General features: G+C 65.0%; 1 protein-coding gene across 1 annotated transcript in view; it reads right to left on the bottom strand.

The window, feature by feature from the left end:
- vps45 (vacuolar protein sorting 45 homolog) overlaps positions 1-17,040 on the bottom strand; it is an 87,018-nt gene that overhangs the window by 32,933 nt on the left and 37,045 nt on the right. The window contains 6 exon segments of the mRNA XM_072490669.1: positions 8,617-8,784; positions 9,434-9,538; positions 9,752-9,855; positions 9,858-9,885; positions 14,948-15,058; positions 16,045-16,182. Of these exon segments, the coding sequence (XP_072346770.1) occupies positions 8,617-8,784; positions 9,434-9,538; positions 9,752-9,855; positions 9,858-9,885; positions 14,948-15,058; positions 16,045-16,182 (654 nt within the window).

Below are 17,040 nucleotides of genomic sequence, written 5' to 3'. Positions count from 1 at the left end.
TACAGCACGGGGTTAGATACAGAGTAAAGCTCCCTCTACACTGTCCCAATCAAACACTCCCAGGACAGGTAGAGCACGGGGTTAGATACAGAGTAAAGCTCCCTCTACACTGTCCCCATCAAATACTCCCAGGACAGGTACAGCACGGGGTTAGATACAGAGTAAAGCTCCTCTACACTGTCTCCATCAAACACTCCCAGGACAGGTACAGCACGGGGTTAGATACAGAGTAAAGCTCCCTCTACATTGTCCCCATCAAACACTCCCAGGACAGGTACAGCATGGGGTTAGATACAGAGTAAAGCTCCCTCTACACTGTCCCCATCAAACACTCCCAGGACAGGTACAGCACGGGGTTAGATACAGAGAAAAGCTCCCTCTACACTGTCCCCATCAAACACTCCCAGGACAGGTACAGCACGGGGTTAGATACAGAGTAAAGCTCCCTCTACACTGTCCCCATCAAACACTGCCAGGACAGGGTACAGCACGGGGTTAGATACAGAGTAAAGCTCCCTCTACACTGCCCCCATCAACACTCCCAGGACAGGTACAGCACAGGGTTAGATACAGAGTAAAGCTCCCTCTACACTGTCCACATCAAACACTCCCAGGACAGGTACAGCACAGGGTTAGATACAGAGTAAAGCTCCCTCTACACTGTCCCCATCAAACACTCCCAGGACAGGTTACAGCACGGGGGTTAGGCACAGAGTGAAGCTCCCTCTACACGGTCCCCATCAAACACTAGCAGGACAGGTACAGCACGGGGTTAGATACAGAGTAAAGCTCCCTCTACACTGTCCCCATCAAACACTCGCAGGACAGGCATAGCACGGGTTAGATACAGAGTAAAGCTCCCTCTACACTGTCCCCATCAAACACTCCCAGGACAGGTACAGCACGGGGTTAGATACAGAGTAAAGCTCCCTCTACACTGTCCCCATCAAACACTCGCAGGACAGGCATAGCACGGGGTTAGATACAGAGTAAAGCTCCCTCGACACTGTCCCCATCAAACACTCCAGGACAGGTACAGCACGGGGTTAGATACAGAGTAAAGCTCCCTCTACACTGTCCCCATCAAACACTCCCAGGACAGGCATAGCACGGGGTTAGATACAGAGTAAAGCTCCCTCGACACTGTCCCCATCAAACACTCCCAGGACAGGTACAGCACGGGGTTAGATACAGAGTTAAGCTCCCTCGACACTGTCCCTATCAAACACTCGCAGGACAGGTACAGCACGGGGGTTAGATACAGAGTAAAGCTTCCTCTACACTGTCCCCGTCAAACACTCCCAGCACAGGTACAAGACAGGGTTAGATACAGAGTAAAAGCTCCCTCTGCACTGTCCCCATCAAACACTCCCAGGACAGGTACAGCACGGGGTTAGATACAGAGTAAAGCTCCCTCTAACACTGTCTCCATCAAACACTCCCAGGACAGGTACAGCACGTGGTTAGATACAGAGTAAAGCTCCCTCTACACTGTCCCCATCAAACACTCCCAGGACAGGTACAGCACGGGGTTAGGCACAGAGTGAAGCTCCCTCTACACTGTCCCCATCAAACACTCCCAGGACAGGTACAGCACGGGGTTAGATACAGAGTAAAGCTCCCTCTACACTGTCCCCATCAAACACTCCCAGGACAGGTACAGCACGGGGTTAGATACAGAGTAAAGCTCCCTCTACACTGTCCCCATCAAAACACTCCCAGGACAGGTACAGCACGGGGTTAGATACAGAGTAAAGCTCCCTCTACACTGTCCCCAGCCAACACTCCCAGGACAGGTGCAGCACGGGGTTAGACACAGAGTAAAGCTCCCTCGATATACCTCAAACCTGTGTGGACTACACACAGTGAGGGCAGGGGACGGAACGGTTGATGGGACAGTAATGGATGGTCAGGCAGTGAGATGACAGCTGAGTTCAGATATGAAGGGAGATGGTTGGAGCGGCTGCTGAATTGTGATCATGAATAACAAAGCTCCTGTGGGAGGAGGGGAAAGCACGAGAGGGGAGGAGGAAGTTCGAAACACAGATCCCACAACAGGATGTCAACAATGTTTCCCATTGTTAATGCAAACTGTCCGGAAACATGTTACGGAGGCAGGCTGAAGGTCACTCAATGTGACACAGGATGAACAGTGTGAGCTGGCCTGGCACAGTGACTGCTCCATAAACAACACCAGCTTTCCATGGACAATCAGAGCAGCAATGAGAGACAGAGGGAGCGAGAGAGGGACAGAGGGAGCGCGAGAGAGGGACAGAGGGAGCGCGAGAGAGGGACAGAGGGAGCGCGAAGAGAGGGACAGAGGGAGCGCGAGAGAGGGACAGAGGGAGCGCGAGAGAGGGACAGAGGGAGCGCGAGAGAGAGACAGAGGGACGCGAGAGAGAGACAGAGGAGCGCGAGAGAGAGACAGAGGGGGGGAGAGAGAGACAGAGGGGGGAAGAGAGAGACAGAGGGGGGAAGAGAGAGACAGAGGGCGAGAGAGGACAGAGGGCGAGAGAGACAGAGGGCGAGAGAGACAGAGGGCGAGAGAGACAGAGGGCGAGAGAGACAGAGGGCGAGAGAGACAGAGGGCGAGAGAGACAGAGGGCGAGAGAGACAGAGGGGGAGAGAGAGACAGAGGGGGAGAGAGAGACAGAGGGGGAGAGAGACAGAGGGGGGAGAGAGACAGAGGGGGGAGAGAGACAGAGGGGGGAGAGAGACAGAGGGGGGAGAGAGACAGAGGGGGGGAGAGAGACAGAGGGGGGGAGAGAGACAGAGGGGGGAGAGAGACAGAGGGGGGAGAGAGACAGAGGGGGGAGAGAGACAGAGGGGGGAGAGAGACAGAGGGGGGGAGAGAGACAGAGGGGGGAGAGAGACAGAGGGGGGAGAGAGACAGAGGGGGGAGAGAGACAGAGGGGGGAGAGAGACAGAGGGGGGAGAGAGACAGAGGGGGGAGAGAGACAGAGGGGGGAGAGAGACAGAGGGGGGAGAGAGACAGAGGGGGGAGAGAGACAGAAGGGGGGAGAGAGACAGAGGGGGGGAGAGAGACAGAGGGGGGGAGAGAGACAGAGGGGGGAGAGAGACAGAGGGGGGAGAGAGACAGAGGGGGGAGAGAGACAGAGGGGGGTGAGAGACAGAGGGGGTGTGAGAGACAGAGGGGGGTGAGAGACAGAGGGGGGTGAGAGACAGAGGGGGGAGAGAGACAGAGGGGGGGAGAGAGACAGAGGGGGGAGAGAGACAGAGGGGGGAGAGAGACAGAGGGGGGAGAGAGACAGAGGGGGGAGAGAGACAGAGGGGGGAGAGAGACAGAGGGGGGAGAGAGACAGAGGGGGGAGAGAGACAGAGGGGGGAGAGAGACAGAGGGGGGAGAGAGACAGAGGGGGGGAGAGAGACAGAGGGGGAGAGAGACAGAGGGGGGAGAGAGACAGAGGGGGGAGAGAGACAGAGGGGGGAGAGAGACAGAGGGGGGAGAGAGACAGAGGGGGGGGAGAGAGACAGAGGGGGGAGAGAGACAGAGGGGGAGAGAGACAGAGGGGGGAGAGAGACAGAGGGGGGGAGAGAGACAGAGGGGGGAGGAGAGAGACAGAGGGGGGGAAGAGAGACAGAGGGGGAAGAGAGACAGAGGGGGGGAGAGAGACAGAGGGGGGAGAGAGACAGAGGGGGGAGAGAGACAGAGGGGGGAGAGAGACAGAGGGGGGAGAGAGACAGAGGGGGGAGAGAGACAGAGGGGGGAGAGAGACAGAGGGGGGAGAGAGACAGAGGGGGAGAGAGACAGAGGGGGGAGAGAGACAGAGGGGGGAGAGAGACAGAGGGGGGAGAGAGACAGAGGGGGGAGAGAGGACAGAGGGGGGAGAGAGACAGAGGGGGGAGAGAGACAGAGGGGGGAGAGAGACAGAGGGGGGAGAGAGACAGAGGGGGGGAGAGAGACAGAGGGGGGGAGAGAGACAGAGGGGGGAGAGAGACAGAGGGGGGAGAGAGACAGAGGGGGGGAGAGAGACAGAGGGGGGAGAGAGACAGAGGGGGGAGAGAGACAGAGGGGGGAGAGAGACAGAGGGGGGGAGAGAGACAGAGGGGGGAGAGAGACAGAGGGGGGAGAGAGACAGAGGGGGGAGAGAGACAGAGGGGGGAGAGAGACAGAGGGGGGAGAGAGACAGAGGGGGAGAGAGACAGAGGGGGGAGAGAGACAGAGGGGGGAGAGAGACAGAGGGGGGAGAGAGACAGAGGGGGAGAGAGACAGAGGGGGAGAGAGGACAGAGGGGGAGAGAGACCAGAGGGGGAGAGAGACAGAGGGGGAGAGAGACAGAGGGGGAGAGAGACAGAGGGGGAGAGAGACAGAGGGGGAGAGAGACAGAGGGGGAGAGAGACAGAGGGGGAGAGAGACAGAGGGGGAGAGAGACAGAGGGGGAGAGAGACAGAGGGGGAGAGAGACAGAGGGGGAGAGAGACAGAGGGGGAGAGAGACAGAGGGGGAGAGAGACAGAGGGGGAGAGAGACAGAGGGGGGAGAGAGACAGAGGGGGAGAGAGACAGAGGGGGAGAGAGACCAGAGGGGGAGAGAGACAGAGGGGGAGAGAGACAGAGGGGGAGAGAGACAGAGGGGGAGAGAGGACAGAGGGGGAGAGAGACAGAGGGGGAGAGAGACAGAGGGGAGAGAGACAGAGGGGGAGAAGAGACGAGAGAGGTACTCCCTCAGTACTGACCCCCTGACAGTGCGACGCTCCCTCAGTACTGACCCTCTGACAGTGCGGCGCTCCCTCAGTACTGACCCTCCCACAGTGCGGCACTCCCTCAGTACTGACTCTCTGACAGTGCGGAGCCCCCTCAGCACTGACCATCTGACAGTGAAGCACTCCCCTCAGTACTGACCCTCTGACAGTGCGGCACTCCCTCAGTACTGACCCTCTGACAGTGCGGCACTCCCACAGTACTGACCATTTGACAGTGCAGCACTCTCTCAGTACTGACCCTCTGACAGTGCGGCACTCCCTCAGTACTGACCCTCTGACAGTGCGGCACTCCCTCAGTTACTGACCCTCTGACAGTGCGGCACTCCCTCAGTACTGACCCTCTGACAGTGCGGCACTCCCTCAGTACTGACCCTCTGACAGTGCGGCACTCCTCAGTACTGACCCCTCTGACAGTGCGGCACTCCCACAGTACTGACCATTTGACAGGTGCAGCACTCTCTCAGTACTGACCCTCTGACAGTGCGGCACTCCCTCAGTACTGACCCTCTGACAGTGCGGCACTCCCTCAGTACTGACCCTCTGACAGTGCGGGCACTCCTTCAGTACTGACCCTCTGACAGTGCGGCACTCCCTCAGTACTGACCCTCTGACAGTGCGGAGCTCCCTCAGTACTGACCCTCTGACAGTGCGGCACCTCCCTCAGTACTGACCCTCTGACAGTGCGGCACTCCCTCAGTACTGACCCTCTGACAGTGCGGCACTCCATCAGGGCTGCACTATAGAGTCGGCCTGGTTTGGCGAGTTAAATCCCAAGAGTGGACTCAAACTGACATCTCACTCGTGAGGCTGTGGCTCAGATCACAGCTCACGGCGATCAACCCATATCCTACTTTCTGCTGAGATTTGCTGAGTACCAGACCAGCATATGGGTCTGCAGGGCTGTAGTTCTACGTCACACTGAGAATTGTCTTCAGCTATCACCGAGACACAGTGTTGTATTCTCGATGGGTGTCGAGCTGGCTGGGTGCAGCCCGTTCAAAGGCGAGAGCGGTGGATCGCCAAATACGTGGGAGGCCAGGGAATCTGCAACTAAGGAAAACAATGTGCGCAGATTAGGCAGCGTGAGGGAGGGTGCCTGTGTGTGTCAGCGTGTGGGAGTGTGCCTGTGTGTGCCAGCGTGAGGGAGGGTGCCTGTGTGTGTCAGCATGAGGGAGGGTGCCTGTGTGTGTCAGCGCTGAGGAGGGTGCCTGTGTGTGCCAGCGTGAGGGAGGGTGCCTGTGTGTGTCAGCGTGAGGGAGGGTGCCTGTGTGTGCCAGCGTGAGGGAGGGTGCCTGTGTGTGTCAGCGTGAGGGAGGGTGCCTGTGTGTGCCAGCGTGAGGGAGGGTGCCTGTGTGTGTCAGCGCTGAGGAGGGTGCCTGTGTGTGTCAGCGTGAGGGAGGGTGCCTGTGTGTGTCAGCGCGGAGGAGGGTGCCTGTGTGTGCCAGCGTGAGGGAGGGTGCCTGTGTGTGTCAGCGTGCGGGAGGGTGCCTGTGTGTGTCAGCGCTGAGGAGGGTGCCTGTGTGTGCCAGCGTGAGGGAGGGTGCCTGTGTGTGTCAGCGTGAGGGAGGGTGCCTGTGTGTGTCAGCGCTGAGGAGGGTGCCTGTGTGTGTCAGCGCTGAGGAGGGTGCCTGTGTGTGTCAGCGTGAGGGAGGGTGCCTGTGTGTTGTCAGCGTGTGGGAGGGTGCCTGTGTGTGTCAGCGTGTGGGAGGGTGCCTGTGTGTGTCAGCGTGAGGGAGGGTGCCTGTGTGTCAGCGTGTGGGAGGGTGCCTGTGTGTGTCAGCGTGTGGGAGGGTGCCTGTGTGTGTCAGCGTGTGGGAGGGTGCCTGTGTGTGTCAGCGTGAGGGAGGGTGCCTGTGTGTGTCAGCGTGAGGGAGGGTGCCTGTGTGTGTCAGCGTGTGGGAGGGTGCCTGTGTGTGTCAGCGTGAGGGAGGGTGCCTGTGTGTGTCAGCGTGTGGGAGGGTGCCTGTGTGTGTCAGCGTGAGGGAGGGTGCCTGTGTGTGTCAGCGTGAGGGAGGGTGCCTGTGTGTGTCAGCGTGTGGGAGGGTGCCTGTGTGTGTCAGCGTGTGGGAGGGTGCCTGTGTGTGTCAGCGTGTGGGAGGGTGCCTGTGTGTGTCAGCGTGAGGGAGGGTGCCTGTGTGTGTCAGCGTGTGGGAGGGTGCCTGTGTGTGTCAGCGTGTGGGAGGGTGCCTGTGTGTGTCAGCGTGAGGGAGGGTGCCTGTGTGTGTCAGCGTGTGGGAGGGTGCCTGTGTGTGTCAGCGTGAGGGAGGGTGCCTGTGTGTGTCAGCGTGAGGGAGGGTGCCTGTGTGTGTCAGCGTGAGGGAGGGTGCCTGTGTGTGTCAGCGTGTGGGAGGGTGCCTGTGTGTGTCAGCGTGAGGGAGGGTGCCTGTGTGTGTCAGCGTGTGGGAGGGTGCCTGTGTGTGTCAGCGTGTGGGAGGGTGCCTGTGTGTGTCAGCGTGAGGGAGGGTGCCTGTGTGTGTCAGCGTGTGGGAGGGTGCCTGTGTGTGTCAGCGTGTGGGAGGGTGCCTGTGTGTGTCAGCGTGTGGGAGGGTGCCTGTGTGTGTCAGCGTGTGGGAGGGTGCCTGTGTGTGTCAGCGTGTGGGAGGGTGCCTGTGTGTGTCAGCGTGTGGGAGGGTGCCTGTGTGTGTCAGCGTGTGGGAGGGTGCCTGTGTGTGTCAGCGTGTGGGAGGGTGCCTGTGTGTGTCAGCGTGTGGGAGGGTGCCTGTGTGTGTCAGCGTGGGCTCTGCGAGGCTTCGCACACTCGAGAAGCAGACTCCCAGTCACTGCCCTTCAAGCACGCTGTGTGATGGACTCCCCCTCATCCAGAGTCCTGCAACATCGGCTGTGCCACAGCGCGATTTGCGATTGTGCTGGGTACCTGGGGAGCCGATTCTCCCAATGTGACAGACGCCCATTCCAAAATACTGTCCAGCTGCCCTTTCGAGCGAAGCTATGGCGTCTGGAACAGCCATCGGAGGTCTACCTCCAGTAACTGCAGACACACCAGTGAGCGGGGTGAAGGAAAGGGCCTTCATCTCCACCCATCCTGCTCCAATCCATCAATAGTGGCAGGTCCCCTATCATCACCCACTGCAGACACCCTCCTCACCCTCACAGTGCAATCAGATTACTCCAGGCCACCAGCTACCTACCCAGACTTAGGCCTGGTCTTACACACAATCGGGCAGGCAGGGGGCAGGCAGGCAGGGGGCAGGCAGGCAGGGGGCAGGCAGGCAGGGGGCAGGCAGGCAGGGGGCAGGCAGGCAGGGGGCAGGCAGGCAGGGGGCAGGCAGGCAGGGGGCAGGCAGGCAGGGGGCAGGCAGGCAGGGGGCAGGCAGGCAGGGGGCAGGCAGGCAGGGGGCAGGCAGGCATGCAGGGGGCAGGCAGGCAGGCAGGGGGCAGGCGGGCGAGGGGCAGGCAGGGGGCAGGCGGGCGAGGGGCAGGCAGGGGACAGGCAGGGGGCAGGCGGGCGCACACACACTCCGGTGTGAAGTAAAGATGCAATAAAACATTCAACAGTGTGGGTCATGGGAACAGATGATGTGATGATTGGGAATCACCCTCCCAGCCGGACTGTCCACCTCCTCCCAGCCGGACTCTCCGCTCTCCTCCCAGCCGGACTGCCCGCCTCCTCCCAGCCGGACTGTCCGCTCTCCTCCCAGCCGGACTCTCCGCTCTCCTCCCAGCCGGACTCTCCGCTCTCCTCCCAGCCGGACTCTCCGCTCTCCTCCCAGCCGGACTGCCCGCCTCCTCCCAGCCGGACTGTCCGCTCTCCTCCCAGCCGGACTCTCCGCTCTCCTCCCAGCCGGACTCTCCGCTCTCCTCCCAGCCGGACTCTCCGCTCCAGACCCGCTGCCGTGTGACGATCGGGACCCCCCGCTCATTCCCTCCACCTACCTGCAGCGCACTGGAATGGTCATTCTGACAAGCCAGCTCCTGCTCCACCTCCGACACCCCCATCAGGTGATGTTCACTGACCAACCGTGAGAGCTCTCCCACCACCGTCACGTGTTTGGACACCGTGCCCGACATCTTCTTAAACTGTGGGTAGTTTTCCACAAAGGCCTGGGGGAAGCAACAATAATAAACACAGGGAGACCTGCCGTTCCCGGATGCGTACGGCCGGAAAATGGGTGAATTCCATCACCTTGTATTCAGCTGTCAGACAGGGAGACGGAGAGTCCAGGGTGGCCTGAACTCCACTGGACGGTCCAGTTGTTCCAGTCTCCCATCAGCATGGTCTGCGCTCCACCTGATCGACTGACAGAGCAGAGTCGACAACAGGACTTCAGGGTAATTCACTAATACAAGCGCCCCCTCCCCCCCGCCATGACCCCCCTGGCCCTCTCCCTCCCGGGCCGGCCCTCACCCCCCTCGGGCCAGGCCTCTCCCCCCCTCCCCGCAACGGGCCTCTCCCCCCCCCCCCCAGGCCTCTTCCCCTCCCCATCCGCCCCCCCCCCCCCGCGCCTCTTCCCCCCCCTCCCCGCCCCACGGGCCTCCGCCCCCCCCCCCCCACGGGCCACCGCCCCCCCCCCACGGGCCACCCCCCCGCGCCCCACGGGCCTCCCCCCCCCCCGCCCCACGGGCCTCCGCCCCCCCCACGGGCCACCGCCCCCCCCCCCCCACCCCGGGTCACCGCCCCCCCCCCCCCCACCCTGGGTCACCGCCCCCCACCCACTCTCCCCCCCCCTCCCCACGGGCCTCTCCCCGTTACCTTCATGTCAGAGATGGACTCCAGTTTCTGTTGGGCTTTCGGTTTCTTCTTCTGAAAATCTTCCATCAGATTCCGGATGTTGGTGCCAATTTCCCCGAAGTTGACCTGTGTGAGAGGCACGGCCAGCGGGGGAGTGACACCCAGCAAAAGGGGGGTGGGGGGGGGGGGGGCGCGCGGCGGGAAAGAGGGGGGGGGGGCGCAGCGGGAAGTGGGGGGGGCGCGGCTGGGAGAGGGAGGGGGGGGGGGGTAACGACACCCAGGGGTACGTCCAGTTGTTGGAGGAGAATTCCGGAGCTCCCAGTCAGAGGGCGGACTTACATTTGCGTAGAATTCATCATTTTCGGCAGACAGCACCACCTCCTTCAGGTCCCGGCTGATTGCTGGCACTCGGGAAAGGTCAATTCGATTGTTGTGGATTCCAGCAGCTCGTGAACCATGGCTTGGTACGTCCACTGTAAAACAGGACAGCATTCAGCTTCCCGCTTACAGCTCGCACGGCAACCACCCCCCACCGCCCGGAGACCTGCCCCATCACCCCGGGACCCCGGAGACCCGGCCACATCACCCCGGAGACCTGCCCCATCGCCCCGGAGACCCGACCCCATCCTCCGGAGACCCGGCCCCATCACCCCGGGGCCGCGCCCCCATCACCCCGGGGCCCCGGCCCCATCACCCCGGGGCCCCGGCCCCATCACCCCGGGGCCCCGGCCCCATCACCCCGGGGCCCCGGCCCCATCACCCCGGGGCCCCGGCCCCATCACCCCGGAGACCCGGCCCATCCTCCCGGAGACCCGACCCCATCCTCCCGGAGACCCGGCCCCATCCTCCCGGAGACCCGACCCCATCGCCCCGGAGACCCGGCCCCATCCCCCCGGAGACCCGACCCCATCCTCCCGGAGACCCGGCCCCATCCTCCCGGAGACCCGGCCCCATCGCCCCGGAGACCCGGCCCCATCGCCCCGGAGACCCGGCCCCATCCCCCCGGAGACCCGGCCCCATCCCCCCGGAGACCCGGCCCCATCGCCCCGGAGACCCGGCCCCATCGCCCCGGAGACCCGGCCCCATCCTCCCGGAGACCCCGGCCCCATCGCCCCGGAGACCCGGCCCCATCGCCCCGGACCCATCCTCCCGGAGACCCGGCCCCATCGCCCCGGAGACCCGGCCCCATCCTCCCGGAGACCCGACCCCATCCCCCCGGAGACCCGGCCCCATCGCCCCGGAGACCCGGCCCCATCCCCCGGAGACCCGGGGCCCATCCTCCCGGAGACCCGGCCCCATCCTCCCGGAGACCCGGCCCCATCACCCCGGAGACCCGGCCCCATCACCCCGGAGACCCGACCCCATCGCCCCGGAGACCCGGCCCCATCCCCCCGGAGACCCGGCCCCATCCCCCCGGAGACCCGGCCCCATCCTCCCGGAGACCCGGCCCCATCGCCCCGGAGACCCGACCCCATCGCCCCGGAGACCCGACCCCATCGCCCCGGAGACCCGACCCCATCACCCCGGAGACCCGACCCCATCACCCCGGAGACCCGGCCCCATCCCCCCGGAGACCCGGCCCCATCCCCCCGGAGACCCGGCCCCATCCCCCCGGAGACCCGGCCCCATCCTCCCGGAGACCCGGCCCCCATCGCCCCGGAGACCCGGCCCCATCCTCCCGGAGACCCGGCCCCATCCTCCCGGAGACCCGGCCCCATCCTCCCGGAGACCCGGGCCCATCCTCCCGGAGACCCGGCCCCATCACCCCGGAGACCCGGCCCCCATCACCCCGGAGACCCGACCCCATCGCCCCGGAGACCCGGCCCCATCCCCCCGGAGACCCGGCCCCATCCCCCCGGAGACCCGGCCCCATCCTCCCGGAGACCCGGCCCCATCGCCCCGGAGACCCGACCCCATCACCCGGAGACCCGACCCCATCGCCCCGGAGACCCGACCCCATCACCCCGGAGACCCGACCCCATCACCCCGGAGACCCGACCCCATCACCCCGGAGACCCGGCCCCATCCCCCCGGAGACCCGGCCCCATCCCCCCGGAGACCCGGCCCATCCCCCCCGGAGACCCGGCCCCATCCCCCCGGAGACCCGGCCCCATCCTCCCGGAGACCCGGCCCCATCGCCCCGGAGACCCGGCCCCATCCTCCCCGGAGACCCGGCCCCATCCTCCCGGAGACCCGGCCCCATCCTCCCGGAGACCCGGGCCCATCCTCCCGGAGACCCGGCCCCATCGCCCCGGAGACCCGGCCCCATCCTCCCAGAGACCCGGCCCCATCACCCCGGAGACCCGGCCCCATCGCCCCCGGAGACCCGGCCCCATCCTCCCGGAGACCCGGCCCCATCCCCCCGGAGACCCGACCCCATCCTCCCGGAGACCCGGCCCATCACCCCGGAGACCCGGGCCCATCCTCCCGGAGACCCGGCCCCATCCTCCCGGAGACCCGGCCCCATCCCCCTGGAGACCCGGCCCCATCGCCCCGGAGACCCCGGCCCCATCCTCCCGGAGACCCGGCCCCATCGCCCCGGAGACCCGGCCCCATCCTCCCGGAGACCCTGCCCCATCCTCCCGGAGACCCGGCCCCATCGCCCCGGAGACCCGGCCCCATCCCCCCGGAGACCCGGCCCCATCCTCCCGGAGACCCGGGCCCATCCTCCCGGAGACCCGGCCCCATCCCCCCGGAGACCCGGCCCCATCCTCCCGGAGACCCGACCCCATCACCCCGGAGACCCGACCCCATCCCCCCGGAGACCCGGCCCCATCACCCCGGAGACCCGACCCCATCACCCCGGAGACCCGACCCCATCACCCCGGAGACCCGACCCCATCACCCCGGAGACCCGACCCCATCACCCCGGAGACCCGACCCCATCCCCCCGGAGACCCGGCCCCATCACCCCGGAGACCCGGGCCCATCCCCCCGGAGACCCGGCCCCATCGCCCCGGAGACCCGGCCCCATCCTCCCGGAGACCCGGCCCCATCCTCCCGGAGACCCGGGCCCATCCTCCCGGAGACCCGACCCCATCCTCCCGGAGACCCGGCCCCATCGCCCCGGAGACCCGGCCCCATCCTCCCGGAGACCCGGCCCCATCCCCCCGGAGACCCGGCCCCATCGCCCCGGAGACCCGGCCCCATCGCCCCGGAGACCCGGCCCCATCCCCCCGGAGACCCGGCCCCATCGCCCCGGAGACCCGGCCCCATCCTCCCGGAGACCCGGCCCCATCGCCCCGGAGACCCGGCCCCATCCCCCCGGAGACCCGGCCCCATCCTCCCGGAGACCCGGCCCCATCCTCCCGGAGACCCGGCCCCATCGCCCCGGAGACCCGACCCCATCCTCCCGGAGACCCGACCCCATCACCCCGGAGACCCGGCCCCATCGCCCCGGAGACCCGGCCCCATCCTCCCGGAGACTCGGCCCCATCCTCCCGGAGACCCGGCCCCATCGCCCCGGAGACCCGGCCCCATCCCCCCGGAGACCCGACCCCATCACCCCGGAGACCCGGCCCCATCCTCCCGGAGACCCGGCCCCATCACCCCGGAGACCCGGGCCCATCCTCCCGGAGACCCGGCCCCATCCCCCCGGAGACCCGACCCCATCGCCCCGGAGACCCGGTCCCATCACCCCGGAGACCCGGTCCCATCCTCCCGGAGACCCGGCCCCATCCTCCCGGAGACCCGGCCCCATCCTCCCGGAGACCCGGCCCCATCGCCCCAGAGACCCGGCCCCATCACCCCGGAGACCCGGCCCCATCGCCCCGGAGACCCGGCCCCATCCCCCCGGAGACCCGGCCCCATCCTCCCGGAGACCCGGCCCCCATCGCCCCGGAGACCCGGCCCCATCCTCCCGGAGACCCGGCCCCATCCCCCCGGAGACCCGGCCCCATCCCCCCGGAGACCCGGCCCCATCGCCCCGGAGACCCGGCCCCATCCCCCCGGAGACCCGGCCCCATCCTCCCGGAGACCCGGGCCCATCCTCCCGGAGACCCGGGCCCATCCTCCCGGAGACCCGGCCCCATCCTCCCGGAGACCCGGCCCCATCGCCCCGGAGACCCGGCCCCATCGCCCCGGAGACCCGGCCCCATCCTCCCGGAGACCCGGCCCCATCCCCCCGGAGACCCGACCCCATCCCCCCGGAGACCCGACCCCATCGCCCCGGAGACCCGGGCCCATCGCCCCGGAGACCCGGCCCCATCCTCCCGGAGACCCGGCCCCATCCCCCCGGAGACCCGACCCCATCACCCCGGAGACCCGGCCCCATCCTCCCGGAGACCCGGCCCCATCCCCCCGGAGACCCGACCCCATCGCCCCGGAGACCCGGCCCCATCGCCCCGGAGACCCGGCCCCATCCCCCCGGAGACCCGGCCCCATCCCCCCGGAGACCCGGCCCCATCCTCCCGGAGACCCGGGCCCATCCTCCCGGAGACCCGGCCCCATCCTCCCGGAGACCCGGCCCCATCCTCCCGGAGACCCGGCCCCATCCCCCCGGAGACCCGGCCCCATCCTCCCGGAGACCCGGCCCCATCCCCCCGGAGACCCGGGCCCATCCTCCCGGAGACCCGGCCCCATCCCCCCGGAGACCCGACCCCATCACCCCGGAGACCCGGCCCCATCCTCCCGGAGACCCGGCCCCATCCTCCCGGAGACCCGGCCCCATCCCCCCGGAGACCCGGGCCCATCCTCCCGGAGACCCGGCCCCATCCTCCCGGAGACCCGACCCCATCACCCCGGAGACCCGGCCCCATCACCCCGGAGACCCGGCCCCATCGCCCCGGAGACCCGGCCCCATCCTCCCAGGCTCCAGGAGACTTCCCGCGCCCCCCCCCCCACGGAGACCCCATAATTCTCCCCCACCCCCCAGGAGTACGCAATATTATCTCCCCCACACGGGGTCCCCATCAATTACCCCCCACACCGGGAACCCATCAATTACCCCCCCACACCGGGACCCCATCAATTACCCCCCACACCGGGACCCCATCAATTACCACCCACACGGAGATCCCATCATTTCCCCCACCCACATCATTTAAAAAATATATAAATTTAGAGTACCCAATTCATTTTTTTCAATTAAGGGGCAATTTAGCGCGGCCAATCCACCTACCCTGCACATCTTTGTGTTGTGGGGGCGAGACCCACGCAGACACGGGGAGAATGTGCAAACTCCACACGGACAGTGACCCGGGATCGAACCTGGGACCTCGGCGCCGTGAGGCAGCAGTGCTAACCACTGCGCCGCCAGTAACTGTTCCTAATCTTTCACCCCCTGGGGCTGTTAAGTTAAACTTCCAGCTCGCGTCTAGATCCTGTCAGAAAGACAGCCAGTGCCACCTCCACGGCAGCCTGGGCCTGAACAGGTCACCAGCTCCCTCTACTGTAAATTACAACAACTGCAGCATTACACCCAGCCGGCCCGGATCCCAGGGGGGAGGCCGGTGGCCGGATCCCGGGGGGCGGGCTCCGGGGGGGCCGGGATCCCGGGGGGAGGGGGCAAGGCTGCAAAGGGAGACGAAGCCTCACCTGGTTGAGCAGCGGTGTGATGGCATCGTCACTGCGGTCCAGGATAAGCAGCAGCGGGGGCACCTCAGTCCTACGGAAGTCGAATAGCTCATATTCCTTGGTGATGATTTGCTGCAGTGGAAGGGGATGGAATGAAATGGGATTAAAGAGAGGATTTATTCATCCGTCTGATCAACATTTACTGACCCTCACGTCCAACACAGGGCAATCCTCGACTGCACAACAACAAGAACCTGTTCAGACTGACACCAACCTCCCCGGCAACCCCCCTGGCAAACCCCTTCCCCCCCTGCGCCCCCCTACCCCTACCCCTCCCCCGGCGCCCCCTACCCCCCCCCCCCCCCCCCGCTCCCCGACCGGCAGCCCACTTCCCCCCCCCCGGCACCCCCTGCCCCCCCCCCTCCGCCGCTGCCCCCCTCCGCCGCTGCCCCCTCCGCCGCTGCCCCCTCCGCCGCTGCCCCTCCGCCGCTGCCCCCTCCGCCGCTGCCCCCTCCGCCGCTGCCCCCTCCGCCGCTGCCCCTCCGCCGCTGCCCCCTCCGCCGCTGCCCCCCTCCGCCGCTGCCCCCTCCGCCGCTGCCCCCTCCGCCGCTGCCCCCCTCCGCCGCTGCCCCCTCCGCCGCTGCCCCCTCCGCCGCTGCCCCCCTCCGCCTCTGCCCCCTCCGCCGCTGCCCCCCTCCGCCTCGAGAAACTGACGGTCTTGCCTCTCCCTGTCCACCTCCTCTCTCTCCGTCATCAGCCACAGCACCAGTGAAACCCGCAGTCGGGAATTCGCCCCGGGGGATGGCGGAGAATCGTGGAGGCTCCGGAGAATACGGGTCAGGCCCGCTGATGATATTCAAACGGTGTTTGCTGTACGTGCTTTGACGGAGAATTGCGATTGGTGTGAACCTGGCCTCGATTTCAGTGTCCAAGTCGATGTTGGCCGGTGGAGAATCACACCCAATCTGTTTCGGACTGAAACGGCACCTTGCTTAACTTTCTGCAAAGTTCCATTCAGGCACAGTACAATGATGTGGACATGGAGTACTTGTTAAATCTGACACACACACACAACTGTCTGTACCACACTGCCACAACACTCCCAATTCCTGCATTACCTTGACACTCTCAGCAAGCCGCTTGGCCATCTCGGAGGACAGCTGATAGCGGATCATGGGACATTTCTTCAGGGACAGGAGGACTGCAGTCAGCCCCTGGGTGGTTCGTGTTAAAAGAGCAGGGTTCCAGTTCCGGCCCTGTTAATAACAACAAGCGGAATTAACCCCTTCATACCCACCAGTTAAACAATAGACAAACAGGCACTATAAAATATATACTGCTATCTATTGTAGAGTTAAACATCTCAACACCAAACACTCCAAGGATAGGTACAGAACGGGGTTAGATACAGAGTAAAGCTTCATCTGCACTGTCCCCATCAAACACTCCCAGGACAAGTACAGCACGGGGTTAGATACAGAGTAAAGCTCCCTCTACACTGTCCCCATCAAACACTTCCAGGACAGGTACAGCAGGGGGTTAGATACAGAGTAAAGCTCCCTCTGCACTGTCCCCATCAAACACCCCCAGGACAGGTACAGCACGGGGTTAGATACAGAGTAAAGCTTCCTCTACACTGTCCCCATCAAACACTCCCAGGACAGGTACAGCACGGGGTTAGATACAGAGTAAAGCTTCCTCTACACTGTCCCCATCAAACACTCCCAGGACAGGAACAGCACGGGGTTAGATACAGAGTAAAGCACCCTCTACACTGTCCCCATCAAACACTCCCAGGACAGGTACAGCACGGGGTTAGATACAGAGTAAAGCTTCATCTGCACTGTCCCCATCAAACACTCCCAGGACAGGTACAGCACGGGGTTAGATACAGAGTAAAGCTTCCTCTACACTGTCCCCATCAAACACTCCCAGGACAGGTACAGCACGGGGTTAGATACAGAGTAAAGCTTCATCTGCACTGTCCCCATCAAACACTCCCAGGACAGGTACAGCATGGGGTTAGATACAGAGTAAAGCTTCCTCTACACTGTCCCCATCAAACACTCCCAGGACAGGTACAGCACGGGGTTAGATACAGTGTAAAGCTCCCT

The sequence above is a fragment of the Scyliorhinus torazame genome, chromosome 26, assembly GCF_047496885.1.
Source record: "Scyliorhinus torazame isolate Kashiwa2021f chromosome 26, sScyTor2.1, whole genome shotgun sequence".
NCBI classification, from domain to species: domain Eukaryota; kingdom Metazoa; phylum Chordata; class Chondrichthyes; order Carcharhiniformes; family Scyliorhinidae; genus Scyliorhinus; species Scyliorhinus torazame.
The sequence above is the reverse complement of the archived record's forward strand: the minus strand, read 5'-3'. Positions and strand labels throughout refer to the sequence as shown.